The following is a 24,532-nucleotide window of genomic DNA, read 5'->3' as shown; positions in this document are numbered from 1 at the left end:
ATTCAAACAAAAAACTAAGAACCAAAATTTCTCAAGTTATAAAAAAGTTTTACTTTGGTGATAAAAAAATACCAAAAGAAACCATAAACAATCTTGTAGAAATACGTTTACATTATAATTACCTAATATTTGAATACTATTTTTAATGTTTTTAATATTTTTTTATTCAACCAAAAAATTATTTAATATTAATTAATTAACATTATAGATTATTAGATAAATATTATGACGATGAATTCTCAAAAAAAATAACAATTTACATAATATTTTGTAACTTCGAAAAATCAATCAAGATCAGTCAAAATTAATTTTACATTACAAATTTAAATGTTAAAGCATTTTTATTATTTTTTTTTTTTTACATAATTTATATCAAAAGTATTCATAATTGGGTATTTTACAAAACCAAACATACGGTGTTAATTTTAATAAATTTATACCTTATTGTCGTATTTTTTTTTTCTATTGTTAGGTCAAATCATCGAAATTATGCATTTTGAAGTAGTAAATACCATCATAAACAGAATTTAATGAAATTAATGTGCGGGAAGTTATAAAAATTGAATTATAAATATAAAATCATGCGTTATCTCAACAAGAGTTTTAAATATGTTTTAAAATATTTTATATTATAGCTATCTAAGAACATGAAAAATACATATGCGTAGTTTAGATTTGTATGCATTTGAAATTCATATTTTGACAATTTTTGTAAAAACATGAAAATATACATGTTATATTATTTAAATTATAATATAATCATATTATATTCAAATAATTTGTAGTTTAATTTCCATAAATTGTTCAATTTGTATAGCTAATTAATGAAAATTCTATACGAAGCTTTTAATAAGTAATTCATATTATTACTGAAAATTCCAAAAAAATAAATACAAATTGTTTTTCTGTATAAACATTTTAAGTTTAATTTTGGATAAATTAGATATTTAAATAAATAGATTTTTGTTATTTAAAAATATTATTTGTGGGTACTTGAAACTTTTACGTATAATATTGTATTTTATACAAACAATGACATTTCTAAATATATAATGTTTTTAGTAAAAAATAATTCATTCTACTGTAGTACTAATAGTACAATTAATCTCAATGACAAGGTACACTTGACAATCTACTGTACTGCTAAGTGATTTCCTACTTTCCCCCTTTTTTCTATACTAACTTTACAAGTTAAAAATTGTAGTTATTTTGCACAGCCTTGGGCCTATTATAGTTGTATTGTTATTTATTATAATGTTATCACATTGTCATAATTATTGAGCTGTAACGGTAATGCTTATCGATGAAGGATTTAAAAAAAAATTTATTAGTTATGCAATGAATAAGTAATTAAAACTATGAAGTATATTTGACTATATTTATATCTATATATTATATTTAGAGGGTCATAACTTAGGTTATATAATATATACATATTTAATAGTCATTTTATTAGATTTTTTGTAGTTTTTTATAGTACCTACGATTGCTGTAAATTATTACTATGCTTTTTTTTTTTAGTTACTAATTATTTTTAAACAATTACTTGCAATGTAAAAAAGTCATAAAATATTTTTAGAATCTTCTATCGATTCATATATTGTAGTTTTTAAAACATTGTCTTATTAATTAATAATTTATAAAATAATGGAACATCAAGTACACCTTAATATGATTATTATTTGCAAACTATAGGTATTGTGCAATTGGTAGGTATATTAACTATTAAGTACATTCATTAGCTATATTTATTTGGCCCGTGAATATTATTCTATTATTTTTCGAAAAAAATCAATTATCATTAAACACCTATAATCCAAACCAAACCTAAGTATTTAATATAATTGTCTATAAAAAGTACTTATAATTAATATATAATATTATTTGTATGTTAAGTCGTAGTAGTGTTATTCAATCAATACCACAATACGACGAATTTCGCCGTAAAACATGGATATAGATATAATATATCGGTTTTTTTTTTAAATTATTATCCCAACATCTTGCAAACACGTTTATAGAAATAAATAGGTACTTTAGAAAAGTTTCGTCTTATCTTTTATACATTCGAATAAAGTAAACAACAACACAACTATACTTCTATACCCCAAAAAATTAATAATCATAATCTTTCGGTGGTGATTATGAACTTATTATAGGATAAGTAGGTGAAATAACAATGTGTCGTCAACTGCATACAAATTGCGGTCACGTAATAAAGTAACGCGCATAAAATACCTTAAAACACTCAGACATGGCACATTTATTTATATTATTATTACTTTACGAGTATGTGATTGTTAAACGTTAATATAACATTGCGCAATGTTACTGACACAGAAAAGAAAAGATTAAATCCGATAAATCGAACAGAAACTAAAAGCACCGTCGTCGTAGATTACAATAATAATAAGACAGTGGGTCTCTTCTACACACAAATAACAATGCTTAAACGTGTTACGACACTCGTGGCAGTGACATCGCCCGATCGCACCTGTGGATTTAGTATTTAAGCCAACACACACGATATTCGTCGGGTTCGGGGTCCGCAGACACGTCGTCGTTGTGTGTTCTGTCTACTGTTTGTTTGGTTTAACAAAATATTGAAGTGTCAACGGCGACGCGATGAGCCGAATATAATGTAGCAGTCCCGCGACTGTTATATATACTGCACCGGGACAAGGTTTACGATATTATTATGTTTTCACTGGGCAAATTACCAGATATCGCTTGTCCCACATATATATATAGCTATCACGAATGGCAGACAATATTAATAATTATTATATTATTGTACCCTCGTGAAAAAGACCGCCACCTGTAGACGGTTGTAGTGCCGGTCCAGCGACGGTCTAGTCGAGCTATCGAGGTAACCGTGCATCCCCGTTTAAACCGAGTGATCGTGCGTTTTTTGAGCGTCACGTCACCTCGTCCCTCAAACAAACGGCACGCTTTTTGTCGTTCCATCTAAATCCTGCCATATCTTTATATTATTATTATTTTTCAGGTAAATCCCTCGACCAAATGTACCAATTGCGCTCACATATTAATATATTATACATAGGTACGCGGTTACATTACTAACTGTAAAATAGGGGAGGTAAATATCTGTAAATAAGCGATAATAAAAAAAATGCATATGATAAAAGAATAAATATAATATTTATAAAGGTATACAATATTTTTCGTCAAAAAAATAATATAGGTACAATAATTATAGGTATTTACTATTACTTTTTGACAAATTACATTATACATCGATTATTATCATAAATATTATATTTGTTCTTTTATTATATGCACTTTTTTTTCACTTATTTAAATATTTACCTCCCCTATTTTACAGGTCGGTATTGTAATCGTGTGTATATATAACAATATTTGAGAGCAATTGTAGTATATTATTTGGTTGCGAGGGAAACAGCTGGTGCGTTTTACTATATAGGTAATTCGGGGGAGGGGATCGGTATAGAAAAACGTACTATTTAGGGCAACTGGTACGCGCTCATACTGTTTTGAGTCGTTCGTCCCGTTTCGTATGCCAATATTGTTATATTATATTATTTATTTTATAAAAATGATGATCACCCTAGGGCCTAGGTTAGCCAGTGTGGGTTTTATTTTAGGTATGTGCGCCGCCAAAGTTCTCTCGGCCACGCTTTATAGTATTACGCAATATAGTATAGCGCAAATCGGCCACGTATATATTAAAAAATATTAATTCGATAAAAATCGACGAAAAACAGCGTCGTGGTAGAATTCAGTGACGCCCAACCTTTTTTTTCGGCGCGCCACTTTGGTAAACGATCATCTCTGAACGGACCACCAAATATAAAAGTTCAATGATCAGTATATCAATATATGAAAAAAAAACTGATTTTTGAATTTATCGTGACGGGCCACACAGAATACCTTCGCGGGCCACGTGTGGGTTGGACACCACTGTGGTAGATTAATAATCGGCGGCAGTCGTGTGTACATGGATATATTCTGTACAAACAACGTGTACGTGTGAAGACCCTCGCGCGATACCGTCGCACCGTCGCAGCTGTGGATTTATAGAATTAGAATTGACGCGCTCAATATTTGTTCGGATTTGTGGATCACGTGGCGCACAGCAGTCGGCGTATAATAACAACAATAATGTAGCGAAACACTCGGCGCCCCCCTCCCCCCGACCCGTCGCCGAAGTACGTCTGTTTGTTTTAATGGCAATCGTGACAATAACGACGCGAACGCGATTCGGCGACGAGACGAACGCGCGGAAAACAGCTGCAACAGTCGCCAAGTCGCAACTCGCAACACTACACCGGTGCGCGGCGGTTTACGAACTTTTTTTTACGGCCGATAATCGGTTCGATCGTCACCACCGCGCGTATAGTTACCGCACGAACCGCGAGCAATACCGATAACAGCGGCGTGCCCGCCGAAGGAACATCGCAGCCGATAGAGCCGCTCGTTCGGGCAGTGTCCCATATAGGACAACCGCCGTTCGCGGGTGCGTCTCTTCCGGACGGTCGACGCGATGGGACCGACAGTAGCCGCCACTTGTTTGGCCGTCGTGATGGCCGTAGTGGCCGCGGTCGCGGCGGACGCGCCCGGCCTGGAACTGGTGCTGCTCCACACCAACGACATGCACAGCCGGTTCGACGAGACGGACCTGTACTGCAACGAGTGCCGCGAAGACGACGCGTCGCTGGGCCGGTGCTACGGCGGGTTCGCGCGTGTCGCCAATTTCGTGAAAGAGCAGAGGCGGTTGGCCAACGAGAACGGCTTGCCGTCCCTGTTCCTGGTGGCCGGCGACACGTTCCAGGGCACGCCGTACTTCTCGCTGTTCCACTCGGATCCCGTTGTCGACTTCATCAACCAGCTGCGCCCGGACGCCATGGTCACTATGATAAACTATTATTATTTATTATTATTATTATTGATAGTATTTATTTATTTATTTAACGGTCGTTGCAAAGTCCGATTAGTTCCGTAGAGATGTGAAATGGAAATACAATTGGTTCTATAAGTATAGTGAAATAAGAAAGAACTTTAAAATGTTTTTGGGAAAGGAGAAGGGGAGCACACGCACGTCCGTCAATTACTTGTGCATAACCGTCAATTCTCTACAAATTATCTATGTAGATTTTTATAGTACACAGAAGTCACCGCTCATAGGTAGCCTGCGATTAATCGACTGATTTACCGATTGAACTTAAGACATGCTGATCCGCGGATCCATACGCCAGTCAGTGGCTGGTGGTGTATGACATACGCCACATGTCATTATACACAAGTCTATTGAATTCACCATAGAACATTTTTTGTTATAATTTTTATAATTTTATGGCATATGGTTTAACGATTAATACTATTTGCTCGATTCGTTACATTAAAAAGTATTATCTTTTTGAAAATACTTATATTTGCATAATATAAAATAGGTCATTAAAACTATTTAACAAGGGCGGATAGGCCTATCGGGAAATCGGGATTTTCCCGGTAGGCCCCTGTCCGTACCAAATTATGGGGCCCCAGTCTCAACACGGTATTTTATGTTTTAAATGTTATTAATAATATAATAATAATATCGAACTATATATACAATTTGGAAACAATTTATTAAGTTTATTTTATTGGTAGGTATTTGGTTTATAATTAAAAATGAAATAAATACTTTTGCGTTTCCGTTAATAGTACATGACATAGTGTATAGACATATTATAGTACGTTTTCTAGGCAGTTTAACAATTGCGCTCAAAACATTTTACAATACCTAAGGAAAATGTATTAGTTAGTTATAAACTTATAAATTATAACTTATAATTATTATATAATAAATAAAAACACTAACCGATTTTTTATGAGTATTAATACATATTTTCACCTTTGTTCTTTTATCATAAAACACGCATTATTTCAAAAAAAATTCATGTTTTTGAAAACATTTTTTTACGTAGTTTCAAGTTGTTAAAAAAACTACGTTTTTATTAAAATATTATATTTTATAGCGGAGTAGTGGACAAACATTTTGCGGGGTAACCTCGTACCTCTCCACTCCGCTTGTCTAAACTTTAAATACGTATAAATTATAAACTATTCATCCTAAATTCGATTTTTATGTATCAAAATACTCAGAAAATTATGCTGCTTCGGAAAATGAAATCAAAACTGTAACTTGAAACTATGTGAAAAATTTATTTTCAAAAACATGAATAATTTTTGAAATAATGAGTGTTTTATGATAAAAAAATCACCGTGTATAATAATAAGTAAAATAAATAAATAATTTTTTTCGCATTGTACGTTATTTCTTGATTGTTATATAACTATTCAAAATTAAATACCGGTTATATTACATTATAATTCGTTTCACAAAATTCCCGATATTGTTATAAAATACCCAGTCACATAAATCTGCAGTAATCAATTTATCAACAAATAAGTTTTAATTTGCAAGTATTTTACTATATATTATACAAGCGCGATTGGTATACTGACGCTAAACAAAAATTTGTTTTAGGCACAATTAGTCCATGCCCGTTTTCTATGTAAATTATGGATAATGAATATATTACTATAACCTATTAATTATAATGTATCGTATGTATGAGTGGTGCTCAGAAAAGAAAAAATAACAAGAATGATATTTTAATGATGACGTTTAAATGTCTACAGTAAATTATGATACTGATTATTGAGTAAAGTTAATTAATTTTTAACCACATTATTAGATTTTATAATAATTTTGTTAAAATATATTAAATTTTATTGTAGTGTTTGAAAACCGTATAATAATACATTTTATGACATTGAGTCTAGTACGCCATCGAATCGCAGTCATATTTATGAAATTTCTTTGTTATTCGACAAATATACGCAACTGTAATTTACAAAGGGTAGGTAATTCATATGCAATTCACCTGGGTTCTGAACATGGCCTTATTCAACATGTGTCGATTTGTAATGATGTTTCCGCTGAAAATTGCCTGGAAACTATGTAATAGCACAAAAATATAACATAATATATTTTATAGTGTATATACAACAATCGACAAATAATGTTGTTAATATAACATAATAATTGTACTTCTTTATCAAGATGAATCTATTTTATTAATGAACAATAATTGAATTAAAAATAAAATCTATTTTTATTACAGTAAACTTTAATATTTTAAGCATTAGTTAACGTTACTAATTTAATATAAACTCTCATTAGGCTATATATTTATATATATAAAATAAATTGTCATAGTTGCATTTCTTCAAAAATATAAAACATAGAAGAAAATTAAAATTATTAAAATATCTTAAAATATAAATAATAAATGAATGTGAACAATATTTTTTTTTTAATCACATAATTCAAAGAAGTGATTAATACTATTGGTACTGTGGATAATTATTATTGCTGTATATTATTGCACAGTCTTCGTGATTATTTTTAAATTTCAAAACATTTATTACCTACCTACATTAAGATGTAGTATATTAAACTATAGAATAATTTTATTACTTATTGATACATAATAAATTAAATACAAATTAAAATCATTGGTTTCTAATTTTTTTTTTTTTGACAATAATCGAAACTTATTAATTTTTGGTTGAAACTATGGATATTACCCCGGGTCTTACCCAGTAAAAATAAAAATTAAATATTTATTTTTTTATATATAAATTTAATACAAAATAGGTTAAATTACAAATCATAATTCAAAAATTATTTTTAAAAAACAATATAAAAACAACATATCGTAATTCATAATATTATATAGGTACATAACCAGCAATACACTTAAAATAAAACCATTAAGTTACCAAGTAGTAGGTACCTATATAGAGTAAATAAAGTTGAAATTTCATTTTGATACATAAAATATGAATTATAATTATAGTTGGTATTTTAATTTGTCATGGAAAATTTACAGTGTTGATAATGAAAATAGGATTGGTGTACAGTAGTCAATAAGAAAAAGAATATAATACTGAGAACTCGATTCAAATGGAGACCATAAAATAATATTTTCTTTAAATAATAAAATAAATAATAAAAAAAAAAAACTATATTTATCAATATGGCCACTGACAATAGAAACTAATATTATATTAAATTTTAATACCACTAATGGCTAATACCTACCTCATTTGAATAATTTAAAAGCTTAAATATTAAAAGCATAAACTAGAATGATTTACAACATTTATCAGATAGATATCGAAAATTCAAGTTGATTTTAAATTTTATTAATATTTCTCAATCGTATTCCAATGACCAATATTCCATTATATTAACCAATATCCGCATTCCGATTTCGTGCCTCTGTTTCATTGAACAATGCGTTTTTATTAATCATTTAATATTTTATATGACTTACATATTATCAAAAAATATATTATATTCAACTCCTTTTTTCTAAATCGTATACTATTTTATGTGTGATCTACCGGTTACATTGTAGTGATTTATCCGAACAAAGCTTGTTTTTAAAAATATTCTTAGGGATATAGCATGATATATTTATTATTTATTATCATTATAATTAGGATAAATAAGCTTTTACACAATATAATCATCAATCAATAAATTCATGAGAAAGTGATTCATAGCGAGAACTTTTCGATCCGATAACTGGCACACATATGCAAACCATCAAAAAGCAAGATTAAAACGAAAAATACAATATTAAAACAAATAATGCATTTCCACTTATAGACTATCAGATCAGCTGAAACTATAATGGTGATATTTATATAATGTTAAAACAATAATAATAATAATAAACCTATTAAAAAAGACCTGTTACGTAAATCACACATAACCACAGTACATATAATCGTATAATCATTTATACAACAGTATATAACACAGATTAGTGTTCCTGTAATCAAAAAACTACAATAAGATAGTATACAATTGATTTAATAAATATAATTTTTACAAAATGCATATATCACCAAACTGAAATGCTGGATGTAAATAAATACTAATAATTACTGGATTTACTATAAGTATTATACTAAAATAAATTATTATTACTTATTTGGTATCTATACCATAAATGCGATACAAATGTTACACATTATTTAGTATAGTTGTAAAATATTAATATACCGTAATAAATTCATTAAAATAAATATTTTTTTTTTAATTGTCATTTCAGACTTTAGGGAATCACGAGTTTGACGACGGTGTCGATACTCTTGCATCATATCTAGAAAGAACAAAACATATACCAACAGTTGTGTCGAACTTGAATGCGACGGCAGAACCAAACTTGGATAAATACCTATTGTCATCATTAGTATTTACAATAAACAACACAAAAGTAGGAATCGTTGGATATTTAACAACGGATACTCCGGTAATTATTATTAATAAATTATCAATAATATACTTTTATAACTTACATAGGTATTATGTATATTGAATATGTACTATATTGACTTTCGTTATTTAATAATTTATTCAACGAAAAACAAATATATTTTGTTTATAATATATTTTCTTAAAATCTTGTTAGTCTTTAAGTCTTATAAGGCTAATGTTTAAAAATAGACATAACTATTTAAGCATTTTATATTAAAAACCGGGTATGGGAATACGGGACACATTATAAATTATAAAGTGTTCTAAGACTCGACAAGAAAAAGCATAGGTAATATAGTTATAGTTTACATAAAAAATACAATGACTTATTATGTATAATAAATTTAGGCTATGAATTTAATTATACATGTGTTTTATAATATAGGTACTTATAGATTATAAAAGATAAACGTTTAGTTGTATACTTATAGAGTTACCTCGGACGGTGTCTTTTAGAAATTCAAAAATATTTTTATATCACTACTTATTTAAAGTATTTTAACATTTTTAACTAATAAATGTGTCTGGTCGTAGTTTAAAAATTGCGTTCTAGGTATGTTATGCCTTATACTTGTCACATTTGGTTCGGTATATTTGCGCATTATTTATGAATGTGCTATGCAGTTATTCAACGAATAAGTAATTACTAATTACTTTGAAAATCAGAATCAGTCATACAAAATTACCACATTCATATACATAATAAACAAAGATACTAAACCTAAATTTTGACTTCTACCCATACTCGACCATATTATTGTGAGGCTAATATTTAATAGTACATATTATGTATATAATATATATACTCCTAATATTTAAATGTCACAAAATATGAAACAATTGCACTTGATAAACAGTCATAATTTAAAGTAAAGTAAAGTTTATAGTTTAAAGTAAAAACTTGATTTGCTCAATTAATACAATATTTATAGATTCGCAACATACATCATACCCATCATGAGTTCTTCAAATTAAAGATAAAAAGAAACCCGTCGCACGTCGTGTAAATAATCATTCCATTTTACAGTAGGTGCCATTTAAGTGTGACTCAATAACGTATAATTATAGCTATCTATTTAAAAATATTTTAGATTTACGGCATAATTTTTTAAATAAGAATTTAAAATTCAAATTCTGAAAAAATACATTATTAATTTTTAAATATTAATATTAGAAAATATAAACTAAAATAATGAAAAGTTTAGGATTAAGCTTACTTTTAATGTCATCCAAATAAAATCCATTCTATTTTTCATACAGGTTTTAAAATTTAAAAATATAATATGTGTTACATAGAAATTATTTTTTTAATTTGTATAATGCTAAAATATATTATAATTTTGGTAAAAATGTTATAAACTCGCTAGTAGTTTTATATAACCCACAAACCATTATTATAATTAGGTACAAATGTTACAATAGACCACACTGATTATCACAATCCAATTTAAATGTTTTTAGACCATATCCAAAACCGGAAACGTTGAATTTTTCGAAGAAGTTGAATCTTTGAAGAAAGAAACTAAAAAATTACGAGACAGTGGTGTTAACATAATTATTGGTCTCGGTCATAGTGGCATTGAAAAAGATAAAATAATCGCCCAAGAGGTAGAAGATATTGATATAATTGTTGGAGGTCATTCCCATACGTTTCTGTACTCCGGTAAGTATATTATATAATATTAAATGCTAATTGAATTTCATGATATATTTTTTTAATAGCAATCAGAGTAATTTATTTGACAGTTAGTATTACACCTATTGACATAATTTTTTCCGAAAATGTTGTATTTATATATGATTAGTATTTAATTATCACAATAATATGTATTTAAACGATATTATATCAAATTATATACCACAACATTTAATACAATTTTTCGATAAATACTGTATTATAGTAAAAATAAATTCATAGTATAAATAGAAAATATTTTTGACTCATTTAAATAAGTGATTTTGTCCAAATTTGAATTTACATAAAATTTCAAAAAAAAAAAAAATGGTTTTTTTTATATTTTTTTAAATTTAATAGGACCAATATGAACTACTTATGAGGAATCTTATATTCAAAATTTAGATATAAAAAGAAAATGTTTTATGAATTTCTAACTCCAAAATTACTTGCTATATTTACGATTTTTATGAATTTTTTAAAAATTCTAACTTCAAATGCAAATAAAAAAAAATTGTACATAACATAATATATTTTTAGTGTTTTTATACTGATATAAGATAATACTTATGTTGTACCTTGTATTCAATTTTTAAGGATTTTTACCCGCCCAATAATTTTTATTGGCATATTTAGAAAAATTATTAAAAATGTATCATACCTATAAATAGCTCAACAAGAATTTAAGAAGCTTTAAAAATATCATCATGTAATGAAAATGATAAATAAACATTTGATGAAAATTTCAAGTATCCGTGATTATTCGTTTTTGAATTACACCAAAAAAACCACATCTAATTTTTTTATCTAAAACCACTCTCAAAGTTCAAAATCAAAACATTTTACCGGCTACTTATTATCTATATAGTTACAAAATAGTAATAATAAAAAAAACATATCATTGTAAAATAAATACATAATTCATTCCGCTCAGAATTTAAACAACACAAGAACATAAAATATAATATTTGATAATAATGACTACTCTCTGCAAACTCTACTGGCTCATAGAAAATGTGTGTAGAATTTGATGAAAATTATTATTTTTAATTCTTCCTTTATGCAATAAACTTGTTTTTCAGGTACTCCGCCCAGCATTGAAAAACCATATGGACCATATCCACTGTACGTGACAAATGTTAAAAATAAGGCCGTGCCAATATTACAGGCTTACGCGAATACCAAATACGCAGGCAAAGTAGTATTAAAATTTGATCCTAATGGCGATTTAGTTAGTATCGATGGTTCGCCAACATTATTGAATCACGAAATAAAACAAGGTAATAATTATTTTTATGTTTATATATAACTACATAGTGCAAAAAAAAAATGTCCGTGATTTTAAACCTAAAATAAAATATTCTAATACGACGTAGATCCAGAAATGTTGACTGTGGTTGATAAATGGAAACCAGAGGTAATTAATGTTACAAACGTTATAATCGGACGTACGGCAGTGGAGTTGATAAACACTTGTCATAGAATGGAATGCAACATAGGTAACTTGATAGCTGATTCTTTCGTATACTACGTAAGTAATTTTGAATTGAAAGTTTTGTTTAACTTATTAACAATTAATTGGTATTTAAGAATGTTATGAAAAAAGAAATTTATAATGAATATTGGTCTGATGCTCCTATTGGAATCGTTCAAGCTGGTGGAATTCGGACAACAATCAACGAAACCGATCATGATGGTAAACATATTATTTATATTAAATAGATACTATAATCTAAAGTGTAAGGCTGTTTTTAATTGCAATTATGTTATTTTAAAATTACTAAAATTAAACATTTGTTATGTAACATGTTACAAGGCCCTGCATATACAGTATAGGTAAAGAGTAGACATAAATGTCAATGTTATTACTAATTTAATTACTTATCTTAGTATCTAAATGAAAACCAATGAAATACTTATTTATTTATTTATTTATTTGATTCTTCCATTTATAATTTATTTTTACATAGCTTATAGATTTTAAAAGTTAAGTGATTTTCGCTTAAATTAATACGAACAGTGATAAATAACTAAAAATAACTAATTATGCATTAAGCTAGTTATTAAGAATTAAAATATAAGTAAATCTTTTGTAAACATTTATACAAATACATATATATATATTTTCTTTGCTTGTTTATAAAGCATATTAAATATAAATATTATATGAATCATTATGTATGGTCTAAAAAATGTATTTATTTTTTTTGTTTTCTAGGTTACATCTCTTTAGGGCAGTTAATCAATGTCATGCCATTTCAAAATAATCTGGTTAAAATTACTATTTCTGGTAGTAGTTTATTAGAAGCTTTTGAACAAAGCGTTTACGACTTTGTAGAGAATCGAGGCGGAAGTAAACTTTTACAAGTATCCGGTAAATTAATTGAAAAATAAATAAATATTAAAATATTATATACATCAAATGTCAAAAAATAAGACAATTAAACTTAAATGTAGATACTTTTGATACTCAAAATGTATTCAAGAGTTCATCTTAAGTAAAATGTAGTGGCATACACAAATTTTGTAAATCGTCAATTCGTGGATAATAATCATTTGTACATATTCAGTATCTATATAATATATTAAACTTTAGTGAGTTATATACTATTAAAATATTAACAAAAGTATATAAAAAATATTTAATATCAATTATCAATGTTTGTACTTACATAAGAACAAAATCATAGTTTTGTAACGAATTAATTCTACTAATAAATGCAATTCTTGGTTATTATAAATACACTAAAGATAAAATTATATAATATAAATTTTGATTTAAATAATTGTTTTTCAGGCGTTCTGGTTGAGTATGATTTAACAAAAAGTCCTGGTAACCGAGTGTCTTCACTATTACTCCGTTGTGGTGAATGTAACGTTCCTAAATACGAACCTTTACAATTAACTGCTAACTATACAATAGTGACGAACAGCTATTTGGCCGAAGGTGGTGATAATTTTAAGTCATTTAAAAAAGGATTGAAGAAAAACAAAGCATTAGGTTTGTAATATATTAGAGTATATAATATCTATTTAATTATGCAGTAGTAAATAAAATAAACGAATTTTTTTTAGCATTATTATTATTTTTATTATTTTTTTTTATTTATTTTATTGTCTGTGCATACTCATTGTTTTTACAAGCTTAAAATAAATAATCGTATACCATTATATCTACGCTAAGAAGAAACAAAAAAAAAAATCACATAGTATTTAATATTATTTATTTAAGCATTGCAAATTCAAACTTTGAGATAATATTATAAAGTTATAAAATAAAGTAAAAGTTAAAATATTAAGTTAGATTTATTCAACATTTTATTTTTATTTTTAACGTTAAATTTTTGACAAAATGAATCATTAAATATTTGATTAAATACAATTTAAATTAAACTTTATACATTTTTTTTTAGATTCTGAGCTGAGCGATAACTATATTTATTTTACAATTATGTTTTTTTTTTTTTTAATGTGTACACTGTACGCGATAAGTATTCGATAAAATGCTTCAATTTTCAACTTTGAGGATAGTTTTGGATAGGGAATTAGATCTAGTTTGTACTTTAAACAGGTTCAAAATTCCCAGTCCTTTTTTATAATGGAGAAAACAATAAATTAAGAAAAAACGGGATTTTTACACAAATCCATATTTTTTAAAAATTACTTTTAACATATATCATATTATTATTATGATTTTAAAATACGCCATGACACTTTTGATTTATTTTAATATGTTATCTTTTTATGCTATGAATCTATTGTTTCTATTTTACAGTATTTACAGAAAATCGTTTTTAAATTTTGAGTTTTACATATAAGTTGATATAATATGATATAAATTATAAATACATATTATTGTAATAATTAAATACTAATGATATAATAAATGCAATATCAACCTACTGTAATACTAAAATAAAATAAATTATTTTGATAGCTATATCAAAAAAAATATATCATAAAATATTAAAATATACTTGGTGATGTAGGCTAACAGGCCGTTTCCGCTCAGAATCGTTTTTTGTGTGCAATGATATAACCTTTAATTCAAATTTAACACACCTATAATAATTATCAGCTCGACAATTAATCTACAGTAGAGGTATCCACTTGCCTATCTTTTTATTTTTTACCTTAGTTTTATTTTCACTACTATCGCCATAATATCTGAAGTGCATATTTTGTTATTTAGATGTTGAAGATTTCAATGCAACAGCGATGTATATGAAATCAATAAGTCCTATAATGACTGGAGTAGAGGGAAGAATCATCTTTACATCCAATAACAATGAAAAGTCGGCAGGATCTAATATTAATACACGAAATTATCAATTTATAATGATTACATTTATTACTACAGTATTATTTTTTAACATTCAAGATTTCATTTAATATAAATTATACCAAAATAATTATAAACATAGTAAATATTATACTACATAATTATTTTTTGTTAACTTTTTATAGTTTTTGTAAGCTGCAATGGTCATTAAAAGCCAATATTTATACTTTTACTTAAAATATGTCTTAAATGTTAATAGTTTATGTTTGTTATTTACATTGTAAAATTAATTTTTTATTTAATAAAATGTAGATTATTATTATATAATAAATCGTATAATTTTATATTGTATAATTAATGTATTTTTGATTTTGTTTTTCCTGATTCTCCTTTTTCTTCTACACGGCAATGGATAGCCTAATTGTAATTTTAAACTTTTCACTCGCGTAACGTTTCAAAAACATGTATGTGGTCAAAATAAAATAAAAAACCACTCTAGATGGTACAGCTAGCAATAGCTAGCATAGTATAATATTCGTCATGTGTCCCACCCACTGTGTCTCTTTAATTGTGTCATTATGAAACGTAGGGAATGCACACTATTTGTTGGCGCATATAAGTTTCACCGATTTTCAATTAGTCGCTTTTAGGGTTGGGTATTATAACCATAATGTAAATTCCATCTGTACATTTGTTTTACCTATAAAAAAATTTAACTCCATTAACATTAAAATTAATACAAATTCAACTGGAATCATCGAAAAAATCAAACTTATATTTGTATGCACAATTATACATACAAATATATTATATACTATAAATACTAAATTAATAAAAACTAAATTTACCAACTACGATAAGCTATAGTTGAGAACATTTAATAGTACATTAAATACGGTTTATCAGAACAAAATTTCAATTTTAAAAATATATTACTATTATAATTTACACAATAATAAACAAACAAATCAAACATTTAAGCAATAAAAATGATGCTGTGTAATTCATACATAAAACTTAAAAATAAAATAATAATGATGGGTTTTACGTTTATTTTATAGGGCAAAATGTAGTAAGAAAATCATATCTATGGAATTGACATAAAAAAAAGGTATAATCGGTCAAATTTACTATATCGTCTCTATAACTTCTATAGCAGCACCAAAAGAGCACCCTGCGTCCTGGAACCTTCGTAGTAACCAGCCCTATGGTTAACCACAAGTCTAGCACCTATTGACTTCGACTCCAGCCCAACGGTAGCAACTAGATTTTGATCACGTGATATATATTGAAGATTGACATCTATAACACTGACGTGTCGCGTGTAACGACTCAATCACAAACGCACAATTAGGTACTTATTATTACCTTTTGCTATAGGTATATTACTCATGCCTATACTTCAGACAATGTCAATAATGAAGAAAATTAGAATTGAGTATTCATTTTTATATTATGTGAACAATTAACGTGTGAATGGTGTGTCGCATGAATGCATAAGACAAAATAATTATTTGTTATTCGAATTTCAAGATAATTCATACGAAATAATGGGTAAACACCTATATAATTAGTGCACTTAGTACTGTATTATATGTAAGTACTTGATACGTAATTCACGTGTACATTAGGTACAGTTAACATACGAGAAACGAGCGTAGGTGATGGAGATTAGATGCAGCAGTGGGGAGACGGTGTAACCCTCACCCCACCCTCACAAAACTCTGCGATTTGACTTTTTGTATATATTATATTATACATATATATTTACGTTTATATATTTTACATATATTATTATATGTATTATAGGTTCGTTCTATAACATTGATCTAGATTGAAGTATACATGCTTATATATATAAATCCACGAAAATCCATTTATGGCGTTAAATTGCCACGGTGTACATAATATATAGAAGTACGACGCAGTAGTTTTGGATCATTGGAATAGCTCGAATCGTTATTATGCTTTTGAAGGCATTCAAATTCGTATGACAGCTCGCCGTCTGCCTGTTTGTGGTCATTCGTGCATCTCATTTAATTTGTATACCAACGATCGTAACCTGCAGTAGTGCCCGATGCATGTACAGTTTTTGTTGCAAACTCTCGAAAATTTAACATCTATTTGAACTTGATCCCTTTTTTTATCATCGTTTCGCCTATAAGACTCGGGCGGTCGGTAGACCAGTGCTTGTTTTTTTTTTTCGAAAATCTTCTCCGCGGTACACACACAGTACACACATGAGGCCGACAGTCGCCGCCGCGTGTTTGGCCGTCGTGGCTGCGGTGGCTGCGGTCACGGCGGACGCGTCCGGCCTGGACCTGGTGCTGCTCCACACCAACGACATGCACAGCCGGTTCGACGAGACGGACCTGTACTGCAACGAGTGCCGCGAAGACGACGCGTCGCTGGGCCGGTGCTACGGCGGGTTCGCGCGGGTCGCCCAGTTCGTGAAAGACCAGCGGCGATTGGCCAACGAGAGCGGCTTGCCGTCCCTGTTCCTGGTTGCCGGCGACACGTTCCAGGGCACGCCGTACTTCTCGTTCTTCGAGTGGAGACCCGTCGTCGATTTCATCAACCAACTGCAACCCGACGTCATGGTAACCGTTTTTATTTGACACGATATGCGACCGCAATAACGGTTCTATAGATAGCACATTGCACGTCATCGTCTTCTTCTTCTTCTTTTGTGCGGGTTTTTCGTCTTACACGTGTACGACATACACGAAACGCGTTTACGCAGTCTGAGTAGAACTCGTTCGATTTTGGTTCTATAGAGTAATTAAACCCATTATAAAATTAAAAGATGATAATATTTTGGAGGGCAAGACACTGAATTTTTTCCATTATTCTCAATATAACGTTCATTATAATCGTTTAGAATTAGCAAAAATTTCCAATTTTTTAAATGATCTTTAACTTTTCAAAATTTTAATTTTTTTTTTTAAACTCAGTGTCTTGCCCTCCGAAACATTGTGATCTTTTGATTTTATAATCGTTATATATTTACTCTAAATTCAAAATCTAGCGAGTTCTACTCAGACTGCGTAAACGCGTTTTGTCTATGTCGTACGTGTGTAAGACGGAAACAACACAGCGAGTGCGACATTTTCTTAAGGCCAACTCTTCAAACAAATTTACCATCATTCTTCTCTATCCTCCATATTGCATATGTATACATAATATTTTTGGTCAATGTTCTTTTCATCAATAATAAATGTTCATCGAATAATGTTTTTATTTAATGCGTTATAATTAAATAATATTAAATTAAGTCATCGGAAAAATAAAATATATATTTTTATGAAATAAAATTATTTTTTAGATTGTAGACGTCAATAATTTTCATATAATAAAATATAAAAATATAGTAGAATTGTATTTTATAGTCGTATAATACTGCAAGTTGAGCTATTTATCTAAATAAAATACAAATGATTTTAAATATTAAATGTATACCATAATAGTACGGTATACAAAACACCAGTATACATGTATACTAATCAGGAATGTCTTTAAGGCTTAAAGGAGAAGGATTGGCTACTACTTAAACTATACCCAACCAAATATGTATCGATAAGTATACAGATATACGGATATGAAATTTATGATTTATATGCATTAGTTACATCAATAATCATTAAATGTAAGCCAGTCGGCTGCGATAACCACTTTCTAGTCAAATACGTAATACGTTATAGTTAAAATATTTATATTATAATTTATATTGCTATTATTACAGACTTTGGGGAATCACGAGTTCGACCACGGTGTCAGCACTCTTTTGTCATACTTAAACGGAATTCAAGGCATACCTACAGTAGTATCCAACTTGAATATGACGGCAGAACCGGAATTAAATAATTTCGTATTGCCGTCATTAGTACTCACCATAAACAACACAAAAGTGGGCATCGTTGGATGCTTGACAACAGATACTCCGGTAATTATTCTGTGTTTATTTACGATGACGATTATTTTTAATATAAATTAATTCTATAATTCCTAAGAAGTATAATTAGTGAGTAATATAAATTGTGCTTCAATAAATTGTACTTGAGTGTGTATATTTCTGTGTCAAATAAAATCACTCTTTAAGTATCATGGTCGTAAATAGGAGTAGGGGAGGGTGGTTTAAAAGGGTTACGCTCTCATTGAGCAATCCTAAGCCTTACTCGAGACATTTTAGTATTAGTGTTTTATAATCTATACGCAAATTTACAATATATAAATCAGTAGGTCATTATAAAATTATAATTGTATTTAATTTAATTACTAGTTGTTCTTCACAGTTTTGCTATGTTATTAAAATCATGTTTAATTGCAATATATTTTATTCATACTAGTATTGTAAAACAACTTTTGATTGTTTTGAATTTGCATCATAAATAAAATCGTACAAGTTTAGAGTAATGAGGCATGGAGCTACCACTATCTTTTTGCTGTTGAAACCTTTAAGGCCCAAAACTTATAAATTTAAGAATCTTATTTACATCTATGCAATCTATACATAATACATATATTACATTCATTCGGAAATATCATAGCATTTTGACGTTTTGTTTTCTGTGTATTAACCAAAATGTGACTCACAAATCACGAAAGCTTGGCCTACACAACTTCATATTATATATTCATTATACACTATAGCGTCTGTATAGTAAATTATTTAATTTTTTTATTATTATTATTATTATTATTATTATTGAAGATAAAGCCACAATAACATAAATTAATGGCCTTTGGAATTTTAAAAAAAAACTTACACAGTTAGGGTGGCAAATATAAAGTTTTATATTTTGTACTGAAAGAAACAAAACAAAAAATAAATAAGTCAATAACAATAACGTATAGAGGAATTTGAGACAAATGTATGCGATTATATTAAATTATATAGTTTGGTTAGCTTCAGAAATCTGAATATTAATACCCATCGACTGCATGAATATTGGACTTCATCTAAATGTTGTGATCATGGTTGGTGTAGCTAAACAATTCTTACTGAGCAAACAGATATTTTAGGGTACTTGGACTACTTAGATTACTTTTAAATGTCACCCTTAATAATGTTGATATGGACTATAAGTAGTTAAAATGTATGATTGGGTTAGCCGAGTTAGGTAAGTCTTAAATGTGTACATTGTACATATTTTAGTCATAAGTTCATTACATATTTCTTATCATGTTACTAATAAAATAGCTAGACGTGGATCTAAATACTAAATAGTAGTAGTATAGTATCAGGCTACTAGATATTAATCTTCTGCAAGAAAACTTGAGCAATAATAGATATGTTTTTAAGTATAAACCATAAACCGTATGCACTCTTACCCACGAATCAAATCAATGTTTAGATCACTACCAAAAATTATGGATATTTAGTCGCTATATAGTAATAAATTTCAATAATTAGCGATTACATAATCGATTAGGCGTAATTGGTCAGAAAAAAAAACATTTAAAAAACATTTTATACATTTTTACAAACTATATGATTTATATTTTAAAAATATTTTGGCTCTTTACAAGGTATTTTTATAACTGTGGCATGGCGTGAGTTAGTGCCTAGCGATGTAAGCAATTACTAAAAAAATATTTCTAATTTCATGGCTTAAAAATTAAGTACCTAGCTTATACACAACATTCGCAGCCATAAATATCATCGATTATTAAAACATAATAATATCATCTCTATTGTAAAAAATTTCCTGACCTACTAATTAACGTACAGCCAAAACTATGATAACATAATCTAGCTTGATACTTGAAATTGTCTTAGTACCTTCATACCACAATGTAAGGTTGCAGTAAGCAAGGGTTTTTAAAATGTCTCATTTTAAATATGAGTTCACACAGGCTTTTTGTTTCAACAAATGAAAATCGAATATTTTTGTGTATATTATACATATATGATTTCCATTAGTTAAAGTAAATAAAATAATAGAAAAAAAAATAAATAGATAAATAAATAAATAACTGGAAGTAGAATTATTAGTATATTATTTAAATATTAAAACAATCTCATAAAGTATATTATATAATATAATAAATTATTTATAGAGTGAAATATGTTAAATAACACACAATACACGATTATCATATTTCATTATTGTATCAGTTAGCAACAGCCAAACTAAGTCATTGGGAAATTTTGCGTTTGAAATAAAATAATTATACTTATCTATTACTATACAAATCATTTACATTTTCATAACGAATATAATTTGTTTTTCTACTTATCCTCTAATCGCTATACATAACTCTCTTAATTTAAATACACTATTATATAGAATAACCATAACTGCCAAATACTCATTGTTATAATATAATTTAAAAAATGTTTAAGACCATATCTAGTTCCGGAGCTGTTGGATTTTTTGACGAAGTTGAGTCTTTGAAGAATGAAACAAAGAAGTTACTCAATAACGGTGTAAATATAATTATCTGCCTTAGCCATAGTGGCATCGAAAAAGACAAAATAATTGCTAAAGAAGTGGAAGACATCGATATAATTGTTGGGGGACATTCACATACATTTTTGTATTCCGGTAAGTATTTTTTTCTATAAACGAATTAAATATTACGAGTCAAACTTTTATGGGTATTATATCAGCTAGATGTATAAATTTAAATGAAAATAATTTATGTATAATTTGTAGTGAAACACATAAATTACGTACCAAAAACCTCTTTTGTAGATACTCCACCCAGCATTGAAAAACCGTATGGACCATATCCACTATACGTTACAAACGTTAAAAATAAACCTATACCAATATTACAAGCATATGCAAATACCAAATACGTGGGAAAAGTTATTTTAAAATTTGATTCTAATGGTGAATTAGTAAATATCGATGGTTCGCCGACATTATTAAATCATGAAATAAAACAAGGTACATATTAAAGTACACATACTATTTTGTTTTCATTAAGTTCCATAAGTGATTTCGAACTTAAAACAAAATTTGTATTGTATACGTTATAACTTATACCTATATGATACCGATTTAGATCCAACAATGTTGACCGTGGTCGATGTATGGAAACCACAAGTAACCAGCATTACAGACGTTACAATTGGGCGTACGGCAGTGGAGTTGATAAACTGGTGTCGTGGAGAAGAATGCAACATAGGTAACCTGATAGCTGATTCTTTCGTATACTACGTAAGTAATTTTGGATTAAAAGTTGTGTTTTACTTATTAACAATTAATTGGTGTTTAAGAATGTTATGAAAAAAGAAAAATATAATGAGTATTGGACTGATGCTCCTATTGGGATCGTTCAAGCTGGTGGTATTCGGACAACAATCAACGAAACCGATCATGACGGTAAACATATGATTCGTCATTAAAAATTTAAATAAGATAATTTAAGAATGGACTATTTTACAGATCAAATCATTTAATTACTATAGCATAATAAATTATGATTAGGTACAAAATACGAATATTAAAAAATAAATTATTTAAATTGTATTAGGTTTCATCACTTTGGGACAGTTGATCAACGTCATTCCGTTTGCTAATGATCTTGTCAAAATTACAATTTCTGGTTCTACTCTTTTAGAATCATTCGAACACAGCGTTTCTGACTACGAATTGAATCGTGGCACATCTAAATTTTTACAAGTATCTGGTAAGTGGGACAAATATAAAAACTATATAAATGTAAATTAACCATAAAAAATAAATAATATCTTCCAATATATTATTTAAGTGATATAAAATCTTTTGCTATTACTGAACATTATTCGGTTTCTAAAAAGTGCTTTGGATTTTATTTTGTATACTAAGTTATTGTTAAACTTGTCACGTCAGAGTAAATAATGAGATATTGATTACCTAAAATTACCGAATTATGAAAATAATTAATAATAATAATTAAAATATATCTTTAATTGAAAAATTATTTTCAGGTATTCTGGTTAAATATGATTTAACACTGAATCCTGGGAACCGAGTCACCTCATTGTTTATTCGATGTGGTGACTGTAGCGTTCCTAAATTTGAACCTTTAGTATTGACTGCAAACTATACAATAGTGATGACCAATTATTTGGCGAATGGTGGTAATAATTATCAGGCATTTAAAAAAAGAATGGATATCAAATCACTAGGTTTGTAAACAAATTAATACCTATTCAAAGTGCGTGAACACTGCCAGTGAAAGATAATAATATAAGAAACATTATTTTCAATGAAATCTATTAAAATCTGGAATTCTAGAATAAGTAGAATATTATTATGTGCCATAATTATTAATAAGGAATAAGGATCCTTATTTTCATTGATTTCATATGAGTCGTAAGCTGGATAATTTGTAGAATGTCGTACCCCTCACATAGTGATGTACATATATTGCATATACATTACGCCGTGTAACCCGCGTTATAACGAATAAAATCAATAGGTAATCGCCTAAATATGAATTGTAAGTATATACCTAATTGTCTTTCACTGCAGTCTTGTTTTCACGTCATAACATTAACAAAAACAAATATATATATATATATATATATTAAATATACATTGCGTTATTTAGGTATAGAAGATTATAATGCAACAGCGGTGTATATGCAATCAATAAGTCCCATAACGAGTGGAATAGATGGCAGAATCAACGTTAAATACAACAACAGTAACGAAAAGTCGGCTGGATTAAGTATAAATACGTGGAATTATCGATTATTAGTAACTATTTTAATTATAACAGTATTATTCTTTAACGTTTAAAATGACCTTTAATCGTTAACTATAAACATTTAAATAAGTATAATATACAAACAGGTTTATATTTTTATCATAATTATTTTTTGTTAGGTACATCTGCAAAATTAGATATTTTGTAGCAAAGTTTACAGTGTAAAAATAATTTATTGTATAGATTATAACTTATAGGTACCTAACAAAATGTAATACGTAGACTAGGCTTACCCATTTTACGAGTACAATAATGACGAAGTCATAAATAAATATTAATATTTTTATAGATCTTGTATACTACATTTCTAATACATTTATATTACCGCCATTACCGGTATTGATGAGTATCGATAACTTGGCCTTTAATAGCATACCATAAAGAGAGAAAATAGTACGCTGTCGTTGTTCGTATTATTTTATCAAAGGTGAAAAGATAACAGCATAACAACAAAATCGATATTATAAACGGTTTTTTATCATTGAGTATAGTTTTTACTACCTATTCT

The 24,532-nt window shown here is 28.2% G+C and overlaps 2 protein-coding genes across 2 annotated transcripts; both read left to right on the top strand.

Moving 5' to 3' along the window:
• Positions 1-4,229: 4,229 nt before the first annotated feature.
• On the top strand, positions 4,230-15,672 carry LOC132920089 (protein 5NUC-like). Its single transcript, XM_060982160.1, has 9 exons — positions 4,230-4,888; positions 9,156-9,356; positions 10,823-11,024; positions 12,119-12,316; positions 12,413-12,567; positions 12,627-12,732; positions 13,255-13,410; positions 13,834-14,037; positions 15,229-15,672. The coding sequence occupies exons 1-9, from the start codon at positions 4,526-4,528 to the stop codon at positions 15,426-15,428; spliced, it is 1,785 nt and encodes a 594-aa protein (XP_060838143.1). The 5' UTR covers positions 4,230-4,525; the 3' UTR covers positions 15,429-15,672.
• A 1,453-nt stretch (positions 15,673-17,125) lies between these two features.
• On the top strand, positions 17,126-24,312 carry LOC132920090 (protein 5NUC-like). The gene is made up of 9 exons (XM_060982161.1): positions 17,126-17,918; positions 19,061-19,261; positions 21,665-21,866; positions 22,017-22,214; positions 22,333-22,487; positions 22,547-22,652; positions 22,804-22,959; positions 23,240-23,440; positions 23,866-24,312. The coding sequence occupies exons 1-9, from the start codon at positions 17,559-17,561 to the stop codon at positions 24,054-24,056; spliced, it is 1,770 nt and encodes a 589-aa protein (XP_060838144.1). The 5' UTR covers positions 17,126-17,558; the 3' UTR covers positions 24,057-24,312.
• Positions 24,313-24,532: the final 220 nt, after the last annotated feature.

Source organism: Rhopalosiphum padi, chromosome 2 (genome assembly GCF_020882245.1).
Source record: "Rhopalosiphum padi isolate XX-2018 chromosome 2, ASM2088224v1, whole genome shotgun sequence".
Classification (NCBI taxonomy): domain Eukaryota; kingdom Metazoa; phylum Arthropoda; class Insecta; order Hemiptera; family Aphididae; genus Rhopalosiphum; species Rhopalosiphum padi.
The sequence above is the reverse complement of the archived record's forward strand: the minus strand, read 5'-3'. Positions and strand labels throughout refer to the sequence as shown.

Coding starts and splice junctions, on each gene's coding strand:
- LOC132920090 (XM_060982161.1), top strand. CDS start 17,559: ATGAGGCCGACAGTCGCCGCCGCGTGTTTGGCCGTCGTGGCTGCGGTG. Junction 22,215..22,332: donor AAATCATGAAATAAAACAAG/GTACATATTAAA, acceptor ATACCGATTTAG/ATCCAACAATGTTGACCGTG. Junction 23,441..23,865: donor AATGGATATCAAATCACTAG/GTTTGTAAACAA, acceptor TGCGTTATTTAG/GTATAGAAGATTATAATGCA.
- LOC132920089 (XM_060982160.1), top strand. CDS start 4,526: ATGGGACCGACAGTAGCCGCCACTTGTTTGGCCGTCGTGATGGCCGTA. Junction 12,317..12,412: donor GAATCACGAAATAAAACAAG/GTAATAATTATT, acceptor AATACGACGTAG/ATCCAGAAATGTTGACTGTG. Junction 14,038..15,228: donor GAAGAAAAACAAAGCATTAG/GTTTGTAATATA, acceptor TTTGTTATTTAG/ATGTTGAAGATTTCAATGCA.